At 37.2% G+C, this 27,795-nt stretch overlaps 1 protein-coding gene across 1 annotated transcript in view; it reads right to left on the reverse strand.

Moving 5' to 3' along the window:
• Positions 1 to 27,795, reverse strand: part of NRDC (nardilysin convertase) — a 154,266-nt gene that overhangs the window by 6,793 nt on the left and 119,678 nt on the right. The window contains exons 14-26 of the mRNA XM_007945891.1: positions 26,784 to 26,904; positions 26,644 to 26,702; positions 26,327 to 26,381; positions 19,974 to 20,078; positions 16,105 to 16,228; positions 15,464 to 15,550; positions 13,948 to 14,067; positions 12,901 to 12,952; positions 8,554 to 8,704; positions 5,854 to 5,981; positions 3,398 to 3,560; positions 1,567 to 1,598; positions 1,168 to 1,306 (exon numbers count right to left, since the gene is read on the reverse strand). Coding sequence (XP_007944082.1) covers positions 1,168 to 1,306; positions 1,567 to 1,598; positions 3,398 to 3,560; positions 5,854 to 5,981; positions 8,554 to 8,704; positions 12,901 to 12,952; positions 13,948 to 14,067; positions 15,464 to 15,550; positions 16,105 to 16,228; positions 19,974 to 20,078; positions 26,327 to 26,381; positions 26,644 to 26,702; positions 26,784 to 26,904 — 1,336 coding nt within the window. The remainder of the gene's footprint in view (positions 1 to 1,167; positions 1,307 to 1,566; positions 1,599 to 3,397; positions 3,561 to 5,853; positions 5,982 to 8,553; positions 8,705 to 12,900; positions 12,953 to 13,947; positions 14,068 to 15,463; positions 15,551 to 16,104; positions 16,229 to 19,973; positions 20,079 to 26,326; positions 26,382 to 26,643; positions 26,703 to 26,783; positions 26,905 to 27,795) is intronic.

Here is a 27,795-nt window from a genome sequence, read left to right on the forward strand (position 1 = left end):
ATCATGAAGGTTATCTCATCCATTCCTCAGGGGGAGGGAACATGAATAGGAGTTTCTGCAGCTGTACATAGGACCCATTCCAGTTGAAACACAAATGCCAAAGAAACAAAAAATACCCGAGGACCACATCCTCCTGGCAGCTCTAGAGAAACGGAAAGTAAGTTAGAATGAAAGGCAGGAAGTCAACCAACCAGGATGTTACTAGTGCCTCCCAGCATTGGGTTCTTGCAGGTTTCTCTGACACAGACTCATCACTACCTCCCACTTCACCAGAGAAGAGCCTAAAGCCCATGTGCCCTGCAAGCCCTGATTAGTCAGCACAGAGATTCCCAAAGTTGACCATGAGGCCATGCAGCTCTACCCAAAGCCTAGACTAGAGATCTTCACAGGGCCCAACAGGACAGTGACATCCTTATGCAGGAACCCAGCACTGAAGCAGCAGCTCTAGTAGCCTGTGGATTTGGGAAGTCTCAGATCAAACTGTACAGCCACAGGTAGGGAAGATCCCCATAGTCCTAAAAGTGGGTGGGACTCTACAGCCTAAAGCAGGCTGTGGGCCAAAGTGAGATCATTGCAAAATTCTTCCTTCCCTTATATCCCACACCATGCCCTTTGAAAATGGTGTGGAAAGAACACAGGAACTAATGATAGAAGGAATCATAAATTTGAGTCTCGGGTGGTATGATCTCAGGCAAGTAAGGAACTGAACCTCAGATTCATCATCCATAAAACAGAAGTGATAAATCCTATCAGGTACTTTGAAACCTTTAATTTTGACAACTCATTGGTCTGTTGTCATTTTGTTTGCTATACAGTGATGACTTGGCTATGTATACTTCTGTTTCTTTTTAAAAAATGTCCTCCTGCTGGTTCTGTCAGTAGAGTATGTAAGAATTTCCATCCACACTTTAGTCTCTGTTCCTCTGATTAGTAGTTAAGTGATTAATGAAGCAATACCTCACTGATGGAACAAAGAATCTATTTCACTGACAGGAGCAACCTTTAAATGGAGCCGTGTCAGGAGGACAAATAAACTGTAGAGGTAACTTTTAAAAGGTCTTGAGGGTTATTGCCTCACTTAACTCCAGGGTACTCTGGACCTTCCACCAGGCTTTAGTGCCCTAAAGGCATCCATAAGGATAGCTGAAGACAAGGGGGCCAACTGACCTGGTAGTACACAGTGACTTCAGAGTTGGCATCACCCTTGTTCAGGGCTCTCACTTTGCATAGGTGGTGGCCACTGGGCAGCTCGACCACCTGGAACTGCACAGGCATCTCCTGTTCCAGAGGGATGAAGTTCAGCTTGCTGCAAAAGAATCAGGGTGGGGCCCTGAGGCAGTGAGTGCCTTTCTCTTCTAACCCCCCACCCAAAAGCTGTTGATGAGAGCCAAGCCTTCAGCAGTTCTTTCTGAACTGCTGTGTAAAGAACTGCTGTGTGTACCATTCTCTAAAAAATCTACAAGAAGTACCTCAATTGTGAGCTTATTAACAAGTGAGTTGTGGTTCAATGCCATCTTGCTGGTAAGAACACTAACTCTCAGTGAGAAAACTCAAACCAATACTCACTCAACAACATATTTCAGGAAATCCATAGACTCCTAAGAGGAAAAGGAAAACTAATTAGGCTCTTTTGACATAAAATTTCATCCAGAACCAATAAATATTAATATCCTAATGCCGAGGAATTCCTGCATAGCATTAAAATACCAGGCAAGTCATTTATCGACTGGGCAAGTCAGTTATTCAATGGCTGAGTAATGATTATGTTTGTTGAATATTACTAAGTGGCTCTTACACTGCACAGCTTCCTTTCTGTGCTGTTCACCTACAGACGAACACTTTCTTCATTTCCTCATTATCTCAAAGTTAATTGTTTAGTGTCATTCACCTACCAGACTGTCCTCTATGATTGTGTGTTAGAAACCTGGGCCCATTAACACAGAGCCTAGCATAGAATAAGCAATAGAATGATATTTATACTAAGTGAACACTTACCCTTTCCCTCTCAAGATTTGGGTGGTTTTTGTTTGTTTTTTATGTACAAAGTGAAGACATGGAGAGGTGAGTATTATTCTCTCTGTGGGCTGAGACTTTTTTGTGTGTGGACTGGGTTTGAGAATAGGGAGTGAGAATAGAGAGGAAGTGGGGAGGATAGCCCATAGTCTCGAGTTACCATTCGTACATTCTGTCAAAGCTTCAGTACTGAGACCATGAAGGAAAATGGTCAACCACCAGACTGTTTAAGGAGAAAGTACCAAACAAGCTCTCTTGGCTAAAGAGGCTTCAGTTAATTACAAAGCCCCACAGACATATCCAACTCAATACACGTCAGAACAAGCTCCTCATGTGGCACAAACGTATTACTAATTCCTATTCCTTCACCAGCCCAATAGTTCAAGCCAGAAATCTGGGCCTCATCCTAGACTCTACCCTTTTCCCTTACCTCCATATCTAATCAGTCAATGAGTTTCAGCCATCCTCGACCTCATTATTTCTTAAACATTTCTTTTTCATTTCTTTTGCCTAACCTCAGGCTACCTTCATTTTTACTTCAACTCTTATGAGCCTTGTAACTGGTCCCTCTGTATCTTTCTTAATCACAAATCCTCTTTTAAATCCATTTGCTATAGGATAAAGTCAAAGCTCCTTAGCTTGACACACAAGCTTGACATATAGGCTTCAGCCTATGTATGTTATGTATATATGGATGCTTCTCTCACCACTCTCCTCCTCCCACTTTAATGTCTTTGTTGTTGTTGCTGTCACCATTATCAAGTCAATTCCAACTCATGGTGACTCGTGTACAGAGTAGAACTCCTCCATAGGGTTTTCATGCTGTGACCTTTCACAAGTAGATTACCAGGCCTGTCCTTTGAAGGGATGGATTCAAACTGGGTGGATTCAAACTGCCAGCCTTTCAGGTAGTAGTTAATTTCTAGACAGTATTAACTGTTTGTGGTTTCCATAGAAAATCTTCAACAAATAAAACCAATAGCATATATTAGCCCAATTTCACTCAAAGTCGTCATCCACAATTGGCAGTCTCCTTCATAAGAAGAGGGAGCTCTGGTGACACAGTGCCTAAAGCATTTCACTGCTCACCAGAAGGCTGGCAGTTCAAACCCACCAGCCACTCCTCGCAAGGAAGGTTGGGCAATCTACTTCCATAGTGATACCCCCTCGGACACCCAAGGAGGGGTCGCTATGAGTCGGATCTGACTTCATGGCAGTGAGTTTGGTTTTTTGGTTTTCACAAGAAGAAAGTCTTGCCAGCATCAGAAGGGACAGGTTGCCACCTAAACAGACTGATATAACTACATAACTTCTTGGAAGAACTAATGCAATTCCAGAACCTACAACTGCCTTCAGACCTGCCTATAAAACACCTCATACTCACTGTGCTGGTGACATTCCCTTGTACCAGGCCCTCAACAAAGAACTGGGATTTGAACTCTCTGACGAAGTTCAGCAGAGACTCAAGGGAAAGGCCGTCCATCAAAGCCCTGTACTTGTCAATCATAGACCAACGGGAATATTCCAGGATTAAAAGACGCACATCTCTGTACAGAGGGAAGGAAAAAAGTTTTTGTTGTAAGAAATGAATTTTGCGAGTAAAGAAATATTTGGTCAACTTTGTACAGATGATCTGTTCCAAAAAAGAGACAGTTTCTATCACAATTTAAGATAGGAGAACAATGTCACAGTTAACCAAAAACCATTTAAGGGTACACATAAACCCTTTACATTGATTTGCGCGCTGATACAAGTACTCACTTATCTGTTTCAGGTGCAAAATAAAATGTTAAATGTAAGTTGCTACAGGAGTCAAGTTTACCTGGTCATATACCAATTTAAAATTATTACTATTTTGGCTCGCAATCTCGTAACATGGGATTGGAGGGGGCCGGAACAGGACTATTCTGTGTACCAATTCCTGAAGAGACAATATACATAAGTAATGGCTCTAGTCTAGACTCAGATGTTGGAGACCAAGAAAAAGACCCCCAAAAGAACATGACTGCAAGGCACATGTTCTAACTACAGTTAAGAGATGCATGGTTGAATGACTGCTTTGAGAGATGTCAAGGCCTCTCCTGCAGTTGAATGAATGAATGCTGGGCTTCAGCTTTGTGTTTCTGGGGCAGAACGTTGCCCCAGCAGAATAATTGCTAACCTATCTCCCTGGAATAACGTTTTGCCCAAAGAATAGTATACCTTAGAAACCATTCTTTAGAATCATGTACCTTAACAATCATATTATGTTTTAGAATGATGTATCTTAGTGATTATTTACTAATCCTGCAAGAGATGTTAACCTAATTAATTAACCAGTACATTTGGACATGGGAAAATGCCTCTGAGTATGGGAAAGAGTAAAACTTTAACTTTTAATTAATACTTCATTGTTATAAGGAAATATGTGATTGTATTGTAAAAGAATGTTTGATTGTATACTTGATTGTTTTAAAGAAATAGCAAAGAATAATGATGTAATTGGGTCGCTCTTGCAGAGTATGCAGAGCGTCTGCCTGGCCCCCGTTCCTTAAATAATAAAAAAGAAAACTATTAATCCTTTAGTGTCGCTTCATTTCGTGACCTGTGCGGTTTTGCTGGACACGGCACTCAGACTCCTTCCTTCTGTTACCCCGCCACACACACCAGGCTGTGTGAACTCAGACATCTGTGCTTCAATTTCTTCATTTGTAAAACAAGTACATTAATAATGCCTACCACTCTACGGGGCTTTTATGAGAATTAAATGAGTAAATATATATAAAACTCTTAGAACATGTAGTACACAGTAATCTTCAATAATGGAAGGTGTTATTACTCTATCACACTTCAACAGCACTTCAGGAGTTTCTGAGATACACAGGGCTGTTCATTTCCATATCAACAGTTCCAGACAACTCTCCTTTCCAAACCAGATTTTTTTTGCTTACTTTTTATGATCAGATTATGAGTTATAATATGCTTAACTTTTAATAGCTTCTTCCTTTGTTTTCTAATTCTGGTAATGTATGGGCTCATTGTAACTGTGTCAAAAGCAGGGCCTCTCTATAAGATTGTGCTAGTAGTTCACCACATATAATATGTCCAGCAAACAGGACACTAGGGGCTTATAAGCCATGTGCAAAAAGGGCTTTTTCTCCATCTGCCTTTCTGATTCAATTAAAGGTGCCCTACAAGGTAACCTGCCCCTCTGCAGAAGGAATATGGAACAATCTACTTCCATAAAGATTTACAGCCTCGGACACCCAATGCAGGTCGCTATGAGTCGGATTCAACTCAATGGCAGTGAGTTTGGTTTGTTTTTTTATATATATAGGCTACCTTTAGCCTGGACTAAAGTAAGAACAGGTTCTGATGGAAAGCCTAAGAGGTTTGCTTATTAGCAAAGGTTGTAAGCATTAGCATTGGACTGTTCACAGTAGTCCTTCTGAGCTCTTTTGGGACCTTACCTGAATTCTGGATAGTTGAGGTTGTTGGATAAATGAATGTTAACTCATCTACTCATCACAGCACCCACCATGCTAAAATCACCATAAGCAATTTTAGGCTACAACAAAGCCAGCACTTCTTCAACTGGTATTTACTTACAAATTTATCCTTCTTTATTTATCTTTAAGCTTCTAATTTCAGTAGGCTGCTTTCAGAAGTCCTACTTACAGACTAGTTACTGAAACTGGATTCAGAAATCTTATAACCTTGGACTGGTTTCCCAAACTATAGCACAAGTCTAACATGTCTGAAGACTAGCATTGATACTATAGCTCCATCCCCTACACTCATACCCTAAGAAGGCAAATACTTTCCAGCCCTTAAGGTATCAGTTGATTTGTGTATACTTACTTGGCCAGAGTCTCAGGTTTGATGAGGATATTAAAATAAGTCTTCTTCAGTTGCTCAGTTATCATTGTAAACACAGCTGGTGTAGAATTGAACTCAGCTAAGTAGTCAATAATGAGCTGAAACAGCAGCTGAAAGGAAAAGAAGGAAGCGTTTTAAGTGGAGAAGCATAGAAATCCACCAAGTTTTAGGAGAAAAAATGTTTGTTTTTAACCAGGGGTCCATCATGGCACCAGGTATCATGGGAAGGTAAATACTGATGACTCAAGCAATCTTCAAGGATCAAAATCCTGAATAACTGTCAAATTTAGAGTAATGATTTTCCTTTTATTATATAATTTTCATGGGTATTCTCAAATATTTTTTCTTCCATATGAACTTAAAAATAATGTTATCCAGCCTCCTCTCCACCCCAAAATGTGGCTTAAATTGGAATGATATTACTCTTATTCATTAATTTTGGAAGCACTGACAATATTATGATATCACCTTGCCCAACCCAGAAATGTGAGTCTTTCCCTTATTTGTCTTTTTTAACATGCTTCAATAAAATTTGTAGTTTTCCTTAGATAGATTCTGTACTTTTCTTAAATATTCCTAAGAATCTTATTGTTTTCCTCAATACAGGGGGGGGAAAAAAAATAAACACTTTGCCATTGAGTAGATTTTGACCCACAGTGACCTTATAGGACAGAGGAGAAATGCCCCATTAGGGTTTCCAAAGTTATCATCTTCACCAAAGCAGATTGCCCCATCTTTCTCCCACTGAGCTGCTAGTGGGTCTGTACCACCCATCTTTCAGATAGCAGCTGAGTACTTGACCACTATACCACCAGGGCTCCTTATAGGGAAAAGAGCCACTGATTTTCATCTTATGACCAGCTACATCATACCAAATTATTTTTTAAATTTTAATAGTACTATCTTAGGTTTTCTAAGAATATAATCATACAATCAACAATCATATGATCAGGAAAAAAATTTTCTTTTTAAAAAAAAATTTAACAAGTATTTCAATTTTGTTGAACTAGCCTAAAACTCTAAAACAATGTTGAACTGACAGAGGTCACTGTAAGTATCTTTGGTTTGTTCTTACTTTAAATTTCAGTATTTCATCATTTACTGTAACATATGTAGTTACTGTTTTTTTAATTAAAATTGTTACTTTATTTAAGTAATTTCCCTCTAATCCCACTTTACTTATTAAGAATGGTCACTCAAAACTACCAAATTTTTTTTTTTACCTCTATCAGTATATGCATGTACTTCTCCTTTGATTTACTTTATAATGAGTTATGTCCATCAACTTCCTAATACTGACTCTCTCTTGTCATTCCTAGTACTTGGTTATGGTGAATTATTCTTTTGCTAAATCGCTGGATTTAATTTACAATTTTTATAATGTTTGTATCTAGATTATATAGGTTAAATTGTTCTCTAGTTTTCTATCTATATGGGGTTTTAATATTAAGGCTAGGTGAGCTTCAAAAAATGAAAAATATCAATTATTTTTCAATGGTTTATATTTTTAAAAAAGCTCTCAAGTTAATTTCAAAACATATCTCCTAAACAGCAACTGCTATATTAAGCTTTAATTTATGTGGATCTTAAGTTATGTAATTATGTAGGCTTTTGAAGGTTGACAGAAGTAAAATATCCCATGGTACCTCCCCTACAGCCATCTTTGTGTCCTGAGAAGGCTGAGAGGAGTGGATATATAAAGGTGAGAGCTATCCTATTCTCCAGGGTTTGGGCTAGTTATAAAAGCTAACCCCCAAGTCTAACTTCTGGCAAAATCCTTTCATCTAGATCTTTCCTATATGAACCCAGTTCTCCAAACATTAATACAATAACAGTCCTACCCAACACATCTAGATGTAAAATTTTGTTGAATATATTATCTGGTATTTAACGATCTAACCCTCTTTTTTATTTCTCCCTAAGCTTACAATGAATTTCACAAAGCATCCCTGGGGTACATTTCTGACCTCTTTTTTCAAAGGCTCATAAACTTACTTGGAAGGAAAACAAAACTCACATACTTGAAACAATGTGAGAAAGCATAAGCCTAAGAAGAAAAGAATCAAACATTTGAGTTCTAAATGAACACTAAAATCAGTTCAACAGTGTGCCAAATCCACGGCTATAGAATCAATTTTGATTCACAGCAACCTTTTCTAAAAGACAGAATAGAACTGCCCATAGGGTTTCCAAGGCTGTAAATCTTTACAGAAGCAGACTGGCACATCTTTTTTCCACAGAGCGGCTGGTGGAACAGCAGGTAGGTTCAAACTGCCAACATTTTGGTTAGCAGCTGAGAGCTTAACCACTGTACTACCAGGGTACCTTACTAATGTGCCAGGTGCTTTAAAATTTTTATTGCTATATAGGATGTAATTAAGCTCAAACCAGTCATAAATCCCAATGTTGGCTACAGAAAAACTGACAGCAAAGAGAAGTAAAAGCAAGTCCAAAGCTGGAGCTGTGTTTGTATGCATTGCAAATACTTAACGAAATGTATAATGTCTTATTTATGGCCAGTAGGGATGAGAACAGCTGTCAAAAGCCAAGAATATTCATAATCCACATTAATACATATATCCTTCTATGTATAGCAGCCCATACACAAGACATTACGCTTGGGACTATAGGGGCAATAAACATAAAGTTCTATATGAGGAAAAACAGAACACGTGTACCTACAGGTAGTTTATGGTTGAATCCTTTCACTCGAATAATTAAACCATGTTCTCCAGCTACCAGCTTATACTCCAGCTGTGCCACATCTGCTTCATAAGCTGGTTCCGCAAGGTTATGGGTAAGGATGTTGACAAAGATATCAAAGAGGACCACACTGAGAAATACAAAATGCAAATAGCAGCTGCATTAGTTACTTAAAAATAGGTAGGATACCTTGTTTCAATTTAAAGTAAAAAACTTTTGTCAAGGTGTTACATTTCCTACCCTAGAATGTAAAACTTCATGTACTAAGAGTTCAAAGGTAAATACAACTTACTCAAGATTCAGTTTTAGAAGTCCTACCTTTTGTAGTACTTCCCATTCCTTTTCATGCCATGCATACATTGAAACAATAATATCTGTGCAGTACAATGGGGTAAACAAAAAAGCCACTGTAGGCAATCGAGCTATATCCCTATCCCAGGCCTTAGGCTTTCTAAAAAGCAAACTAAAAATCTGAGGGAAGAGAAGAAGGATTTTTTAAAGAGGATATTAATAAATGTTAGTGCTGCTTGTCATTTTAAGGCTGGATTTTACAGTTAAAGTGGCAAAGGAAACTAACTTTTCCTGAGCATCTCCTATGTGTCACACTATTTTAGGATTTATGACCTTCCATAATACAGCTACCTACATAAATAGCAACGCAATCTGCTAACAACAAGGTACAATCAGATTCTTTGTTGTTGTTAGGTGCCATTGACTGACTCGGCTCATTCATGCTGACCCTATGTACAACAGAACGAAACACTGTCCGGTCCTGCAATGTTCTCATAATTATGCTATACCTGAGCCCATCATTGCAGCCACTGTGTCCATCATTGAAAGTCTTCCCCTTTCTCGCTGACCCCCTAGTTTACCAAGCATCGTATTTTCTCCAGGGACTGGTACCTTCTGACATCATAACCAAAGTATGAGAGATGAAGTCTGGCTATTCTTGCTTCGAAGGAGCATTCCAGCTGCACTTTTCCTGGGACAGATTTGTTCATTCTTCTGGCAGTCCATGGTACTTTCAGTGTTCTTCACCAACACCACAATTAAAAGGCATCAACTCTTCTTTGGTCTTCCTTATAATGAAGGAAATGCCCAGCTTTCACATGCATATTAGGCAACTGAAAATAACATGGGTTGGGTCAGGAGTACCTTAGTCTTCAGAGTGATATCTTTGCTCCTTAACACTTTAAATAAAGAGGGCATTTGCAGCAGATTTGCCCAGTGTGATATGACATCTGATTTCTTGACTGCTGCCTCCATAGGTGTTTATCGTGGATCCAAGTAAAATGAAATCCCTGACAACCTCAACCTTTTCTCCATTTAATCATGATGTTGTTTATGGATAGCTGTGAAGATTTTTGCATTCTTTTTGTTGAGGTGTAGTCCATACTGAAGACTGTAGTCTTTGATCTTCATCAGTTAGTGCCACAAGTCACGTTCACTTTCAGCAAGCAAAGTTGTGTCATCTGCACATCACAGGTTGTTAATGAATCTACCAACAATCTTGATTCCGCATTCTTCATATAGTCCAGCATCTCAGATGATCCGCTCAGCATACAGATTGAAAAAGTATAATGAAAGGACATAACACTGATGCACACCCTTCCTGATTTTAAACCATGCAGTATCCTCTTGTTCTGTTCAAACAGCCTCTTGGTCTAGGTACAGGTTCCTCATGAGCAAAATTCAGTGTTCTGGAATTCCTGTTCTTCACAATTTTATCCCTTAATTTATTGTGATCCACACAATCGAATGGCTTTGCCAAAGATGAATAAACATCTTTCTGGTATTCTGGTATTCTTTGCTTTCAGCCAAGATGCATGTGACATCAGCAATGATATCCCTCGTTCCACATCCTCTTCTGAATGAATCTAGGTTGAATTTCTAGAAGTTCCCTGTCAATATATTGCTGCAACCATTTTTGAATTATCTTCAGCAAAATTTTACTTATATGTATTATTAATGATACTTTTTGATAATTTCTACATTTTGTTGGATTGCCTTTCTTTGGAATGGGCACAAATAATGGATCTCTTCAGTTGGTTGGCCAGGTAGCTGTCTTCCAAATTTCTTGGCATAAACAAGTAAGTGCTTCCAGCACTGTATCCATTTGTTGAAGTGTCTTAGTGGGTATTCCATCAATTCCTGGAGCCTTGTTTTTTGCCAATTCCTTCAGTGCAGCTTGGACTCCTTCCTTCAATATCATTGGTTCTCAATCATATATATGCTACGTCCTCAAATAATTAAACATTGACCAATTCTTTTTTGTATATTGACTCCATTTTCCTTTGAAGATCTTCCATCTTCTTTTGATGTTTCCCACATCATTCAATATACTGTCCATAAGAATCCTTCAATATTGCAATTCACAGCTTGATTTTTCCTCAGTTCTTCAGTTTGAGAAATGCCAAGTGTGTTCTTCCCTTTTAGTTTTCTAACTCTAAGTCTTTGCACATTTCACTATAACAATTTACTCTGTCTTCTCGGGCTGCCCTTTGAAATCTTCCATTCAGTTCTTTTAGTTCATCATTATTTCCATTCACTTTAGCTCCTTTCGATTCAAGAGAAAGTTTTAATCTCTTCTGACATCCATTTTGGTCTTTTCCTCCTTTCCATTTTTTTTAATGACTTTTGCTTTCATGATGTATGTTGTTCCTGAAATCATACCATAATTTGTCTGATCTTCAGTCACTGGTGTTCAATGCACCAAATCTATTCATCAGATGGTCTCTAAATTCAGGTAGGATATAGTCAAGGTCATATTTTGTCTCTCAGGGATTTGTCATTTTTTTCAGCTTCAACTTGTACTTGTTTATGAGCAATTGATGGCCTGTTCCAGTCATCTCCTGGCCTTGTTTTGACTGGTAACATTGACCTTCTTCATTGCCTCTTCCCAGAGATGTAGTTGATCTGATTCCTGTGTATTCCATCTGGCAAGGTCCATATGTATAGCCAGTGTTCATGTTGTAGAAAAAAGGTATTTGCAATGAATAAGTCATTGATCTTACAAAATCCTATCATGCGATCTCCGGCATCATTTTCTATCACTGAGGCCTTTTTCCAACTACCAACACTGCTTCTTTGTTGCCAACTTTCTCATTCCAATCTCCAGTAATTATTAATAACTAATTGCATCTTTGGCCAATTTCAGACTCCAAAAGTTGGTAAAAAATATTCAATTTCTTCACCTTTGGCTCTAGTGGTTGGTGTGCAAATTTGAGTAATAGTAGTATTAACCGGTCTTCCTTGTAGGCATATGGATATAATCCTATCACTAACAGTATTGTACTTCAGGATACATCTTGAAATGTTCCTTCTGATGATGAATGTAACGCTATTCCTCTTCAATTTGTCATTCCCAGCATAGTACACCATATGATTGTCTGATTCAAAATGGCCAATACCAGTCCCTTTCAGCTTCTAATACTTACTAAGACATTAATAAATCTAAGTTTCATTTCATTTTTGACAATTCCAATTACCCCAGATTAATACTTTGTACATTCCATGTTCTTAATTATTAATGAATTATTAATAATTATTAACGAATATATGCATCTGTTTCTCTTCATTTTGAATCATGCCATACCAGCAAATGAAGGTTCCCAAAACTTTATTCTGTCCATGGCGCTACTTCAATGAGGCAGCTCTTTCCCAGTTGCATTTTTGCATGCCTCCCAACTTCAAGGGCTCATCTTCTGGCACTATATCAGACAATGTTTCACAGCTATTCATAAACTTTTCCAGTAATATATCAGACAGTGTTTCACTGCTCTTCATATGGTTTTCAGTGGCTACTTTTTTCAGAAGTGAATAGCCCCATCCTTCTTCCAGTCTGTCTTAGTCTAGAAGCTCCATTGAAACCTGTCCACCATAGGGGACTCTACTAATACTTAAAACAGCTTCCAGCCTCACAGTAACACGTAAGACACTAAGCACAACAAATTGACAGAAAAGTTGTGGAATCAGACACTTTAGTTGTCTTTAAATAGGGGATTAACAGGTCTGTCAATGCTCATTACAGGCTGGGAGCTATCCCCAGACTGATCTCTAATAAAATTTCTCAATTCAGCAATTCTGTAACTGGTCTACAATATCAGCATGTTTTACATCTAAGTACTGGAGATGCAGCAGCCACAGTTCCATTTTAATGTTTAGTTATTCTATACAAATAACTTGTTTTAGACATAGAAAAAAATAAGTTAGTCAGCAACATAGCTCAAGAACTGATACAAAAAAAGGTAGGATGACTCAAAATGAAAAAACATTTAGTTTTTCAATTATAAAAATTATTTTCCAGAAAAGAGGGCAAATTCTTACTTTGCTGCAGACTTCTGTATCAAAGGTGAGATCAGATGAAAACGTATATATGCTGAAAGAAAAAGCATAGATAAGAAAACACAGAATGGCAGAAAGTTATAGTAAAGCCTTTCCAAGGAAGTGGAACAAAGGTTAAGAACATTTTCAGAAACATTTGTAAGCTATTCAAGAAATACCTTTCCAATAAACTAAAAAATCCCAGAGAACTACAATATAGTTGTATTTGCGGCTAGAGATATGGATTGCATGGCATTGAAAAACCCTGAATTATTCCAAGTTGTTTAAGTTTCCAGGTCATGCATAGGAACAGAAAATAGAAAAGCATCATGTTATAAGAGAAGACAAGGACTTTTAGGGTCTGTTTAACTGTACACTTCCTTTAAGCCATTCTGGCGGTGCTGTGGTTAAAGCACTGGGCTGTTAACCAAAAGGTCAGTGGTTTGAACCCACCAGCCACTCCACAGGAGAACAACAAGACAGTCTGCTTCCATAAAGATTTATAGCCTTGGAAACCCTATGGAGGTCACTATAAGTTGGAATCAACTCAATGGCAGTGGGTTTGGATTTGCTTTTTTTTTTTTTCTTAATTCTTCCTTTATGCTGAGAAGCAAAAGGGTAGAGGGAGATAGGTGGGGGAGATTTCACATGCATAGTGCCGTACGAAACTATTATATCTAAAAATAATTTCCTTCATGATACTTTCATTCCATTCGGTTTTAAAAGTAATGTTCAAATAATAATACCAATTCCTTAAGATGGACTAACTTTGGCTCTACTTTTACCAAACTGAAAGAAAAAGAACTGAAAACAATTTAATTCTAGGCTTGAATCTTTATTCATCTCCTGAAATCTGGAGTATCTATAAGAATTTCTGTGACGGTAAAGGAATGATATGGATCTGACAGATAAGTCTAGAAAAGGTCTTCAAATAGTAAGGGAAGGGGAAATGGAGGTAGGTGATAGACATACTAGAAAAAATTGTTGCTACAAAATACAAAAGACTTATTATACTTATTTTACTCCTTTAAGGGAAGGAAATATTTTTACCTTTGGGGATTTTGAATTTATTATCTTTCTTATACCACAGGCAACCTTGTGGAGTATTCACAATTTTAACAGGGTATTCTGTCTCAGGGCAATCAAAAGCCTTCAACGTGAAGTCTGTGGCTAACAAAAGAAAAGAGAGTAATAATTCCTTCAGATATTTCAACAGGATTCCCAGTAATTTGTTCTTCATTTCTTCAAGTCTAAGTTACAAGCCTAAGTTTTTTTGTGATAAAAAATAAGTGAAATTCAAATACTGAGGCACAGAATACTATAAAGAAAATTATCTTAGCTTTAAACTAAATTAACTCTTGAAAATCTGTAATTTCCCAAAAGTTGAATCTCATCTCTACACACTCTACTTCATTCCCATTTCTCAAAGGCAATATTAACAGTGACAGAAATTGTCTTTGGTCAAGACAGTTACATAAACCAATATATCAATGAATCCATTCTTAAAAGAATGCCTTTTATTAATCTTATTGACATTTGAAAGTTACAAAAGGTTTGTCTTGAAGTCAAACTCGTCTATCAGTTAATAAAAACAAGGTGTTTCATTAACAAGTAGGTAAGAAACATTAAGGTGAGGGAAATTAAAAGGAAAAGGAACAGGAAAGTGGTATATTTACAAAAAATAAAAACTGGGTTGCTTAGATATTTAAAGTCTAACAAGGAATTAAATTATCTAAAAATAATTTGCAAGACTTAAAAAACAAATTCTAGTTATACAACTATAAAACCTTTGACTTAATCAGTAGCTTTCTAATTTTTTTTCTGTAGCCCACAATTATAAATATGTTTTACATTGTAAGCCAGTAGACAGATACTTATATCTATGGGAAACAATGCTTCTTAAAATAACACTCTATATACAATGAGACATTTTGCTATTTCCATTCTAACTGATTTTTTTAATATTTTTACAACCCAATACATTAACTTCACAACCCTCTACTGAGTTGCAACCTGCAGTTTAAGAAATACTACAACAATGTGACAGACAGTGGCAGTTCCCAGAGTCTTATGTGAAATGATCACAGTATGAGGTACAACAAAAAAAAAGAAAGAGAGAAAAGCTTCAGAGAATCCCAAGAACCAAGTTTAAGTCCTCAATTCACCAACTGAATATTCTTGGATAAGTCACTTCACTTTTTTGAGCCTGTTTTCTCATTTGGAAAATAAGAAAACAGTAAGGTTTACGGAAGAGTGTTACAAAGTGTTACTGGTAAGTTAAAATATGAATTCATATGATACTTTATAAAATGTAATAGTGTAGTGCCTAAGGCACTTGACTGCTAACCAGAAGGCTGGCGGTTCGACTCCACCAGCCACTCCTCAGAAGGAAGATGAGGCAACCTACTTCTGTAGTGATACTGCCTCAGAAACCCAAGGAGGGGTCGTTATGACTCGGGTCCGACTCGATGGCACGTAACAACAACAACAATAGACCACAGAGGTGCTATTTATTTTATTTATTAGTACCTGGTGGATTATGTAAAATGATGGCTATTTCACTGACCTATATACTTATTTTCAGCTGGAAGATGAAGATCTGGATTTAATTCAAAATTACTATTCCATAGTTCAGCCCAAGAATTTTCGATATCTGTAGAGAAGGGAAGAAAAAAAAAAAAAAACCTGACCCAGTAAATAATGCAGTGTTCAGAATTCTCTTAACAACCCAAACATCAAATACCCTTCACAAACCAATGCTTTCTAAGAAACTGTGAGTGACATATCCAGGCATTCTAGAATCTTGCTACTCAAAGTATGATCCCACTGGCATTGGTACCACCTGGGAGCTTGTTAGAATTGAAGAATCAAAGGCTCCATCCCAGACCTACTGAATCAGAATCTATTTTAATAAGATCTCCAGGTAATACATATAGGCACACATAAGTTCAAGAGGTATTTTCCTAAAACACAGTAAAAAACTGCCCCAAAAATAACCAAACAACAAATGGGACCTTTTCACTACCTAATAGATGTAGATATAAAATTGGCAAAAAGTAGGTTCCTGGAAAGTAATAAAAGTAATTTTCATGCCAAAGTATACCTTTTTAAATTATACTCTTTTTTTAATACATAAAAATTGAGAAATAAAAATCCCGAGGTGTGTCAGATATACCTAAATGTAGGAAAACTGTTAAAATATTTTACCTTCCATACTATACTGAGTTCCAAACCACTTCTCCTTGAGGTCACATTTTCCTTCATTAGCACCAGACAGAAGAACAAGATTTGCTTTTTGAGGAACTAGCTGATTAAGGGCTTCTGCAATGACCTAATAAAAGGGGTGGGAACAATACATACATCTATAAAAGTAACAATTTTAACCTAACACATTTCTGTTAAAAAAGCAAAGCCACATTATGTTAACTGCCCCCAAGATCCTAGTATCGTGACCTCATGATATCCATCTATAGTCCATGTACACTCTAATTCACAAAGCTTTGTAAGTTTATCAGTTGTTTCAAATATGCTTCTTACTGATGCTATATAGTGTTCACCTCAAATCCTATATACTAACAGTACTAGCAGTAAAAATAGCTATCATTTACTGAGCCTTAATATGTGACAGGCAGTATTTAATGTAAGTTATTTCATTTAATCCTAAAAACAACTCTAACGTATACCCATTTTATAGAAAATAATACTCAGCCTCAGAGATAGATGTTTAAGTACTGTGCCCAAGTTAAAGATTAAGTAATTTGCACAGAACACAGCTAGAAGTGGCACAAGTGTAGTTGTAACCAAGTTTTATTCACTACATTTCCAAAGCATATGTTCTTAACCACTGTGTATTTATATTTACTAATTCTTAGGTACATATAGGCAGTCCTCAGGTCACAAACATCCAACTTATGTATAATCAGTACTTACGAACCAACCTTCGTATGTATCTCCTTAAGTGCAAACCCAGAGTCAGTACACAGGAAGGGGTCAAGTGAAGTCCTGCCTTGCTCCAGACTAGCTCTGCAGCAGCCAGTGGGCATTCCCCACACCCACCAGGCCCTGGATCCTGCAGCGCTGGCCTTAAACCGAAGTGATGGTGGTGCAAAGCACATAGGGTGCCACCCCAGAGCCGGCACGGGCTCCATATGGGGTTGGCAGGGCCCCATGTAGGTCAGGAGGCTACAGGCTTCACGGTGTACCACCCAGTTAAGTGCCACTTAGGCCTTGTCTGTGGTCAAGCAAGGTGTGGCAACCCTGGACTCTGACCCTGGGCCATTCCTCACCCTAGCTCAGTCTAACCTCAGCTGCATCCACAGCCCCATGCTGTGCAGCTATAGTTGAGTGTCAGGCTCCTGGAACGGGGGCGGAGGTGAAGGGTTAGGAGGTCCAAGTACAGGAGGAATGAGATCTTGGTGGACAATGTCACCAGAGGAGGCTCCAAGGCCTGGCATCAGCTAGCTACAGGCCCCCTGGGGGCTGCCAGAGTCCTCTCCGCATATACCACCAGCAACATACAATAGTCTGTGATAACAAATGGATGCTAGTTTGCAAGGCACAGCAAAACATTATTACTCCCTAAGTCAAATAAGTCAATCACAAAAGGACAAATATTGTATTAGTCCGTTATTGTAAACGTTAAGGAAAGGTTTATATATTGGAGGACATTTTCTTTGTTGGTTACCAGGGGTGGGAGGGGAAGGGAGGGAATGCTGTTAGAAAGATAGAGATAAATATTGATTTGGGTGAAGAGAAGGGCAATGTACCAAATGTGAGTGACCAATATGGCAGCATTGAGGATGAGAAAGACATAGAGAGTTACATGGGCAGTACAGACAACAAATATGAACCCTTTTGCATATACAGTACTGGGTTGTCAGTGAAAGCAAACATGGGTATATGGATGGATAGATAGGGGAACAAGCTAAACAATTAGGTATGTCTAAATGGGGAGTGTATCCAAGATCATATGTAGGGTTGGCAGACAATGGGCCTATAAGTTCATGTGAATGATCAGAATTCCCAGGTGTATAGTAGAGCTGACAAGGGGCAAGGTTATGGTCATTGCTTGGTCACAGCCAGCTACCCAGAGGGACCGAGTAGTTGATCCTGCGGGCTTGGGACCATAGTCGCAGGGGACATCAAGCTCAATTGGCATAACATACTATACAAAACATTGTTCCACCTCCTACTTTGGCGAGTAGCGACTGGGACCTTAAAAGCTAGCAAGCTGCCATCTAGATGCAACAATGGGTCTCTCCTCGTCAAGAAGAAAGAAGAAAACCAAAATTCATGGAAACAATCAGTCCTAGCGACTGGTACACCATCCGATCTGCAACCTATACAACTATGAGACCAGAAGAACTAGATGGTGCCCAGCTACCACTGTCATCCACTTGGAAGGGATGTAGGAGATCCAGCATAGAGAGGGAGAACAATGTGGAACAAAACTCAAAATCATTTGGGGGCAAAAAAAAAAAAAGAAGGTGGGGACCAGGTTTGCTGGTCCAGTAGAGCCTGGTGGAACCACTGAGACTATGGCCCCTAGCTGTCCTTCAGGTCTGGAATTGAACCCACACCTGTGGTTTCCAGCCAAACTAAGTATTGGCATGTGAGTTAAACATTTACCTCAAGTAGACACACGCCCTGGAGAGAACAATCATGGGAGAAGGAAGGGCTGCTTATGCACAGGGAGATAGCTCAGGGTGCAGAAGAGTATGAAGGGATGGACAATGGGAGGAGGTAACTATGGGGAGGAAGTGGGAGGGGAGCTGTTGCATTGTAAATTTTGATCAATGACATGAGACAAAGTATATGTGAACTGCTGTATGAAAAGTGAATTTACTCTGTAAATCTTCACCCAAATCAAAATAAAAATTAAAAAAAAAAAACCATTATTACTCTATTATGTTAAAGATATTTTACTGTACCTCTATCTCTTTAATGTGTTTCATGCATAGAAAGGTACACTGTAAATTAAGGCAAACATCTGATTGACGTTAGATCTAACTATTGCAACTTACATACAAATTCAACTTAAAGACACACTTAGGAACAGAATTAGTTTGTAATCTGAGGACTGTTTGTACCATATACCCAAGGATTAGTAAAATGATCTCAATGTAGAGCCTCCTTCAATAATTCCTCAACTATCATATGGGCTAAACACAGGATTTTGTGGGTTGGAACCCTACCTACAACTTAGCACCATTTTGTCTAGAAAGAAACAATAAATGGTGGTTTGGAAAAAACAGTATTTGGGCTCCTAGGCACAACCATCCTAGGGGAATGGATTCTTCCATTATCTTTCCCTATTCTCTTTAAAATAATAGTTTCAGAATATCTTATAACAAGGTTCCTCAACCATGACACTGTTAACACCTTGGGCTGGATAGCTCTTTGTTGTAGGAGACTGTCCTCCACATTGTAAGATGTTTAGCCTCTAGTCACTAGATGCTAATTGTACTCCCTGAGTTATGACAACTAAAAATGTATCTAGACATTGACAGCCCCCTGGGAGGTAAACTGTTTCTCCCTGAGAACCACTGCCCTATATGAACCAAAGTTCCTCCTTCCCCAGAAATAGTGAAGACCCTGACCAGCTATTTATTTGTATGTACCAGTAGTGATAAATCATGTTTCTACTTCAGGCAGTTTATTTTTTTATTTTTTTTATTTTTTGGTAAACAGTTTAAAAATTATTAAAAATGTAATTGTCCTAAATATCCACATGAATTAAAAGGTAAGCTGAACACATTAAGTATAGACAACAACTAAACCACATAATTCTTAGGAATAGCTTTAACTATTTTGAATGTTTCAACTTTCTAAAAACAGTAATAATAGTACCTAAAAAGAAAACTTGATTTTCCCTTCTCATAAAAAAAGTAATGGTGGAAGAATCATGAAAAACTATTCACAGAATAATGACATTGCTTCTGTTTATGCACACAAACAAAATAAGCTGGTTAACTATAATCAAGTTTTCTTCATTCCACAGTTCTTAAATATATCCTTGCACTTTCTCACTTTCCTAATCCCCTAAAAGTGAGGTTTAGAAATGGGCATTTCCTTACTTCTGGATTGTATTCAAAAAGAAGTTGATCTCCAGTGAGAAAGTCCTGCAGTGGGTACAGCTGCATGTTTTCACACATGTTTTCCACATACTCAACTGGATCTGTCTAAAAAGAGATAAAACTATTTCACTCCAGATGTTTCTGTAATTATTTTTAATTCACTATCACGTAAAAACATTCTTAAAGAAACAAACAATAAAACCAAAAGCTTCTGAATAGATATAACCACATACCTCAATAGTTGTAGCTTAAGAATCTGATGCTCAGTATTGCAAGAAAACAAAGTATAAGCTATCACCTTAAGAAGCTTAAACTCATACTCCTTCAACCCAATCTTGAGTCCTACAACACTCTAGGTTCTAGTTATGTCACAACTTCTTCATGAGAACAATTACCATAATGAACTGTAAATGCTTGTTTACATGTCAAGAGCCCCTACAATACTATGAAGTAACTGAAGACAGGGTCTTTATGATTTTATCACTACAGTGTTATCATTTAAAAATTATTTGTAAACATGAACCAAATCAACACAGAAATAAAAATTAGTGTCTTTAGATAAAAGTATTGTCATAAATATAAAATAATTGGCATATTATCTCAATTTAAAATCAAATGACAGCAAATTCTCTGCCTTGAAATGCAAGTACTTATCCAGAGAAAAGCAACCAAGTCAAGTATTTTTTGGACACTCAGATATGCAGAATCTTAAAAATGACAGGTCGTTCAGATACTAAGTAGTTTCATCCCCATGATGTACAAGTGAGAATATATATACTCAGAATGAAGTGACTTGCCCGACGTCACACAGTGAGTAAGTGACATACAGAGCAGACACTAGAATTCTGGTCTCCTAACATATCAACAAATGCTTTCCACAATACCATACTGCCCAGTGTTCTCATCTAATGGAAGACAGAAAAAAAGTGAAGGTTATTGCATTCATGAAGAGAAGATGAGATCTAAACATCAAATTAGACATCACTGGTACATTATCACATGAGAATAAAGTAAGGGGAAAAGTAAGGAAAGATGCATTGTTGGCTTTTTTTTCCTTTTCCCTGTCTTATTTCTATAAACATTCTTGAATCAACAAGTTATTATAGTACTACTATTGTTTCAAAAGATGACTCATACCCTATTCTGATTTCTTTAATCAGTTATTTTCACTAGCTGCTTATTTCTAATCAATAAGCTCTAATTAGTAAGCTATAAAACTGAGAAATTCAAAATGTTCCCTATGAGAAAACACTAAGGACACTGGCTAAAAATGGATCTTTGTGCCAAAGCAATGGAGAAAAGAAAGCATTGGAAAGAAACATTTCAATGCAATCCTTTAATTTTTTTTTTTTTTTTTGGATAAAATTGACATACAATGAAATTCACCCTTTCAGAGTGTACAATTTAGTGGATTTTACTATATTCAAAATTGTACAATCAATACTATTAATTTCAGAACATTTTCATCATCCCAAAAAAAACCCTGTACTCATGAGCAGTCACTCCTCATTGCTCCTTCACTCACCCAACTGGCAACCACTAACCTGTTTTTTGTCTCTGTATATTTGCCTATTCTAGACATTTCATATAAATGGAATCATACAGTATGTGGCCTTTTGTGTATGCCTTTTTTCACCTAGAATAACATTGTCAAGGTTCATCTATGTTGTAGCATGAATTATATTTTGTTTCTTTATGGCTGAGTAATATTCTTCTGTATGACTATACCATACTTTATTTATCCATTCATCAGTTGATGATATCTAGGTTGTTTCCACTTTTTGCCTATTATGAATAAAGCTGCTATGAACATTCATGTACAAGTTTTTGCGTGGACATATGTTTTCAGTTCTCTTGGGTATATACTCAGGAGTGGAAGTGCTGGATTATATGGTAACTCTTATGTTTAACTTTTTCAGGAACTGCCAAAGTATCTTCCAAAGCCACTGCAACATTTATATTCCCATCAGCAATGTACAAGAGTTCCAATTTCTCTACAACCTCACTTGTTATTGCCTAATTTTTAGTTTTTTGATCGATTATAAACTCTCACTTTCTTCCATTATTAACTGCTGTGTATTATTATTCCTGCTTTTCTGCCTACAGAAAAATACTTAATTAAACAGCTTCCTTCATCATACTCTAACTCAAAGAGCTGATTTACTGGACATACCACTGGTACTGAGGCCAAGTTACTGTGTGAAATATATTTTAAATTTCTTAACTAAAAATTAGTAATACAAAAAATAATAGTTTAAAAAGGACTTTCTATTTACATTTATTGTTAAAGGCAATAAAGAAGTCCGAAGAGACATCTTTAACTTTATTTAAAAAGAAATAAGGTGAGCTACTAGAATTAATTCAGCATTTCATGCAGAGGAATGGATTTTCCTGATTTGTTCTAATTTTGTAATGATTAGGCTTTAGTCTAAGATGCTTTGGGCCCCTATTTTTCCAGTTAAGGCAAGTATTAATAAATACTGCCTGTAGTAGGTAAGTTTGTGTGTCAACTTGGCTGGGCCTGGTTGAGTGACTGGGCAGCTGGATGTAGTATTCCCCATGATGAGACTGGTAATCAACTCCATGGTGGAATCTACTGTGAGTAGCTCAGTAGCTGCCTTAGGGATGTGGTCTGTTTCCTGTATATAAGTAGAAGCCTTGGGGAACAGTCTCTAGCTCATGGCACGCTTGAACCCTGCACAAGTCACTGTTTAGCAGCCTGCCATGCTCTTCCAACCTTGGGACTTTTAATGGACTTGAATTAGTGGCCTGTGTCTGGTTTGGTAATACCGGGACTCTGCCTTATTACTTGTCAACCTTGGGCTTGTCAGCCTCAGCAGCCAGCAGCTGAGCTAAGAAAAGCCTCTAGCTTCAGTGGGCCAGAAGCAGGAGGCAGAGCTGAAGCCCAAGGTTGAGGGGCTTTCACCCAGGCCCTAGAGTCTGGCACTTTGAACTCGGACTTATAGCCTCCAAACTGTAAGAAAACAAACTCTTATTTGTTCAAGAATCCCAATTGTGGTATATTCCTGTCACAGCAGCACAGAGGTAACCAGAACACTGCCAAATGTGTTGGGGGGTGGGGGGGAATGAGCTACAAAATAGAGGGATGTCTATAAAAAGGTATCTTAAAATGTCTTGCTAAGAAAGAACTGGAGACACAAGAGAGAAAATATGTTCAACCAATGAATGGAAATGCTAGAAGGCTGATCCTAAAAAAACAAATTTAAAAAAAAAAAAAGGAATCTGGGTATCAAGTTGTAGCCCACAATTCTTGCTCTTACTCTTTCCCTGGGTCAATTCTGGTCCAAGTGTTGCAACCACAACTGATGAGAAAACTGAACAAAATCATTCCTGGTCTTTACTACAGATAGATGGCAAAAAGGTATGGGTTCTATGCATATCAATATATTTACAGGGAAGAATCATGGGACTCTCTAATGGTCAATATGAGTTACTGCAGCCTTTCTGTTTTCATAGAATGGGATTTCAATTTCAAATGACCTCTTTTCAAGGATGCAGAGAAGACAACCCAGGAGTTAATGGCAACTGGAAGCTTAGAGTTTTTGTGACCTTGTTCTCATGTCTTGAGTCTTAAGTCTTCCCTATTAAATAATATATATTCAGGAATAGACATTGGTGATGATACAAAAGCATCTTTGAAGATGCTCTATGAATTGGTTCTAAACCAGTAATTCTTAATCCAGAGTCCACAGATAACCCCTACCTAGTGTCAGTAGACAAACTGAAGGGATTCATGAATTTGGTTGGGAAGAAATTAAATTTTCACTTTTACTGACCTCTAATTTAGTTTTTCTTTCAATTTTGAATGTAGGCAATAAACCACAATAGTAATAGTAGTATCTAGGATTTTGTTAGAAGGCTTGGTGGTGGAGTGATTAAAGCATTCGGCTGCTAACCAAAAGGTCAGTGGTTCAAACCCACCAGCTGCTTCTTGGGAGAAAGAATAAGGCAGTGAGCTTCCATAAAGATTTACAGCCTTGGAAATCCTATGAGGCAGTTCTATTCTGCCCTATAAGGTCACGATGAGTTGGAATGCACTAGATGGCAGTGGGTTGGGTTTGGTTTTTGGTGACTTTATTGTCAATAGAAATCACAGATCTTTTTATATAATAATATAGTTGCAGATATCTCAAAACATCATTTTTGTGCACTGGGACTTCAAAATTGTAATAATGATTAGACCTACTGCTGCTGCTGCTGCTGCTGCTGCTGTTGTTGTTGTTGTTGTTATGTGCCATCGAGTCAGATTCGACTCAAAGACAACCCTCCTTGGGTTTCAGAGGTGGTATCTCTATGGAAGTAGACTGCCCAGTCTTCCTTCCGAGGAGTGGCTGGTGAGTTTGAACCACCAGCCTTCTGGTTAGCAGTCAAGTGCCTCAGGCACTACACTACCAGAGCTCCTCAGACCTACTGCTAGACTTCGTTATTTCATATATTAATAGGCACATTTTTAAGATTTTGAAAACTTTATTTCAATATTCCTTTGTATTGTACTTTATTTTATGCACTTAAAAGCATTATTTTCTGGACTATGTATTAGTTAACAATATTGTTTCAATGTTAAATTTCCCAATGGGACAACTGAATCAAGGTTATTCAACAGAATGTCTTTGTTCCTAGAAGATACATGCTAAAACATTTAATATCAAGTTTTCTGTAATTAACTGACATATAGTTAACTATAATTAACTAACATATAGGGGGAAAAAACACAAATATATGAGAAAGGGAAAGGATATATGGCAAAATATTAACCATTAAGCCAAAAAGATGGAAAAAACCTAAGTGTACATCAACAAATGAATGGATAAACAAAATGTGTATTTATATAAAATAGAATATTACTTAGTCATAAAAAGCATGCTACAAGAGACAAAGTGTATGTGAACTGCTGAATGGAAAGTGAGTTTGTTCTATAAATTTTCACCCAAATCACAATTTCAAAAAAAAAAAAAAAAACATGCTACAAGATGGATGAACCTTGAAAATATTATGCCGAGTGAAATAAGTCAATTACAAAAAGACAAATATTATATGATCTCACTTACATGAAATATCTACAATAGGCAAATGAATAGGAAAACTAAAGTTTTATTAGCAGTCGTAGGGGTACAAGTGAGGAGGGAGAGGAAAAGTTATTGTTTAGGAAGCAGTGAGTTTTTTTCTGTTTATGATGATGGAAAATTTGGCAACAATTATTGGTTATGGTTGCACAAAATGATTAATGTAACTGATACTATCATATTGTGTACATGAAAAACAATGAATTGCCAAATGTTGTCTTAAATACATGTTTACAAACAAAAAAATATTGACAGTCACTTTAGGTGAGGGTTCTATCAGTGACCATTGTACTATTATGGCAATTTTTCTTAAAATTTACAGAGTTGGGGGGGGCAGGGAGTCTGAAAGCATTATTCTATAGAGGGGTCCATAGGATTCAACAGACTTCCAAAAGGATCCAGGGCACAAAAGGATTCTTTTTTTTTTTTTTTTTTTTTTAAATTTCTCTAAACTGCTTACCTTTCAGACTCATATACCCTTTCCATTCACATACCTTATGCTACAGACAGGATCATTCATATTTTCCCAATACCCCTGAGTTTCCTATTTTTGTGGTTCCCTTTGCCTAGAATGTATTGAAACTTCATCCATTTTTTTAATGCTCAACTTAATTAATTCAAATATACCACATCCATGAAGCCTTTGCTGGTTGTATTCCAATCAAGGAAAGAGTTCTTTTTCCTAAAATACCTAAACACACTGTTTCTAATACTCAAAAACCAAACTCACTGCCCTTGACTCGGTTCCGACTCATAGCGACCCCTCCTTGGGTTTCAGAGACGGTATCTCTATGGCAGTAGATTGCCCAGTCCTCCTTCTGAGGAGTGGCTGGTGGGTTTGAACTGCCAGCCTTCTGGTTAGCAGTCAAATGCCTTAAGGACTATGCCTCCAGAGCTCCCTAACACTACGTATGGTAATTACTACCAATTACTTTGTAGAATGTCTTTGCAATATTTGAATTCCCAAAATATCAAGTACCATCAGCTCTCCATGAATATTTATTGAAAGGACAGACAGATGATTATATAGATACATGAGACTGTCATGCAATATGATCTATGTCCATCTGCTTAATGCCCTTACTGTTACTCAATAAAAATACTCAAAAACACAAGAATTAATTTTCAGATAGCCTCAAGGCCATCGTGAGACTCACATGAGAGTAGCAGAATTAAAACTGCAGAGATACCTCCAAAAAGAGAAACAAAGTCCACACCAGTTTCAACTTGGTCACAGATAATATTCAAAAAGAATTTGACTTCCAGTACCTGTTCTTGGTAATGGAATTCATTATCCTCGATTTTCTGAATCTCTTCAAAAATTCTGTGAGAGAAGAAAACTATAATTGGAAGCCATATTGAAATTTTTCATTAGAACCATCAGCAAGTGAGGTATAAAAGTAAAGCAACCAGTCAAGTAAATAAAACCTTTGGTGTACAGTCACATGTAGACAAGGTAAAGATAGGAGGAGTAAAGAAAACTGCCTGAAAAATCATCAAGGCAAGACTAAAGTATGTCTAATAATAGCATTAGGACTAAAATGTATTAGGATTGACTGCTGGCTTCATTTAAGAGTATTTATTACCTTTCTTCTGGGCCTAGCTTCTGCAGCATTTTTAAATACTGGAAGACGGTATGAGCAACCTGAAAACAAAACATCCGATTGAGTCTTCTGCACTAAGTGATACCTATATAAAAGAAAACAACTCTATTTTAATTATTTACCTCATAGAAGTGCTCATAACCTTCATCAGTCAATGTTATAGAAATGCTGAACACTGAATAGGTAGAATTTTGCTCAAATCCTGTCTCACCATTTCCACCAAACAGTGCAAGAGCCCAGCACCTACAGAGAGGAAAAATTAATCCAATTAAAATTTTGGGATTGATAATCTACAAACACTTCAAAGTAGCAAAATTTGAAATTTCTATATAAAATTTAGAAATCTCAGTATTTGACATAAAGATATACTTCCCAACAGTACATTTAAAAGGACAAATTTTAAAAGCACAAGCTTCCTAAGGAATCACAGTACATGCTGGAAAGACCAGAAATTCCCTATTTATTTGTTTAATGGAAACACAAATACAGATTACAACATAGTGAAACACTAACAAGTTTTATGAAGCCATAGTAATCCTTACTGAAAAAGTAAAAAGCACAAAATATTAAAATGATGGTTGCTGGGAGGTATCTATCCCACTTAGCCTTTCTGAACCTATCTTCTCAGGAAAAGCCTTAAAACGCTTTAAATATCTTCCCTACTTAGAATGTAAATTGAGCTCTTTGAGATTATCAGCTAACCTACATAGCTTGTTTAGGAAATAACCATATAAAAAACACTGTATCTTTTTCCTGACTAGAGTAATTCTAAAAATCTAAAATGAGGGAGGGAGCCAGAACAAATGTTTGAAATTCTAATAAAGTTCAGTAGGTAGAAAGGTTGTGTGCAACTCAAAGCGCCTTATGCTATACTGTGTAAGGCATATGTACTTAATGCCATTAATTCATTTATAATAACCCTGTGCTCTGAGCTTTCCCTTAATATTCGAGTATCATCATCTTAAAGTATTTATTTGCATTTCTCATCTACCTTTGCATGTTCAAATTAATTTATAAAGTGTATATAAAATCAAAACAACACAAACGGAAGCTGTACACGTGGACTTCACCAGATGGAACACACAGGAATCAGATTGACTACATCTGTGGCAAGAGGCGGTGGAAAAGCTCAAT

The sequence above is a fragment of the Orycteropus afer genome, unplaced genomic scaffold (assembly GCF_000298275.1).
Source record: "Orycteropus afer afer isolate SDZICR_OR568_19922 unplaced genomic scaffold, OryAfe1.0 scaffold00145, whole genome shotgun sequence".
Taxonomy (NCBI): domain Eukaryota; kingdom Metazoa; phylum Chordata; class Mammalia; order Tubulidentata; family Orycteropodidae; genus Orycteropus; species Orycteropus afer.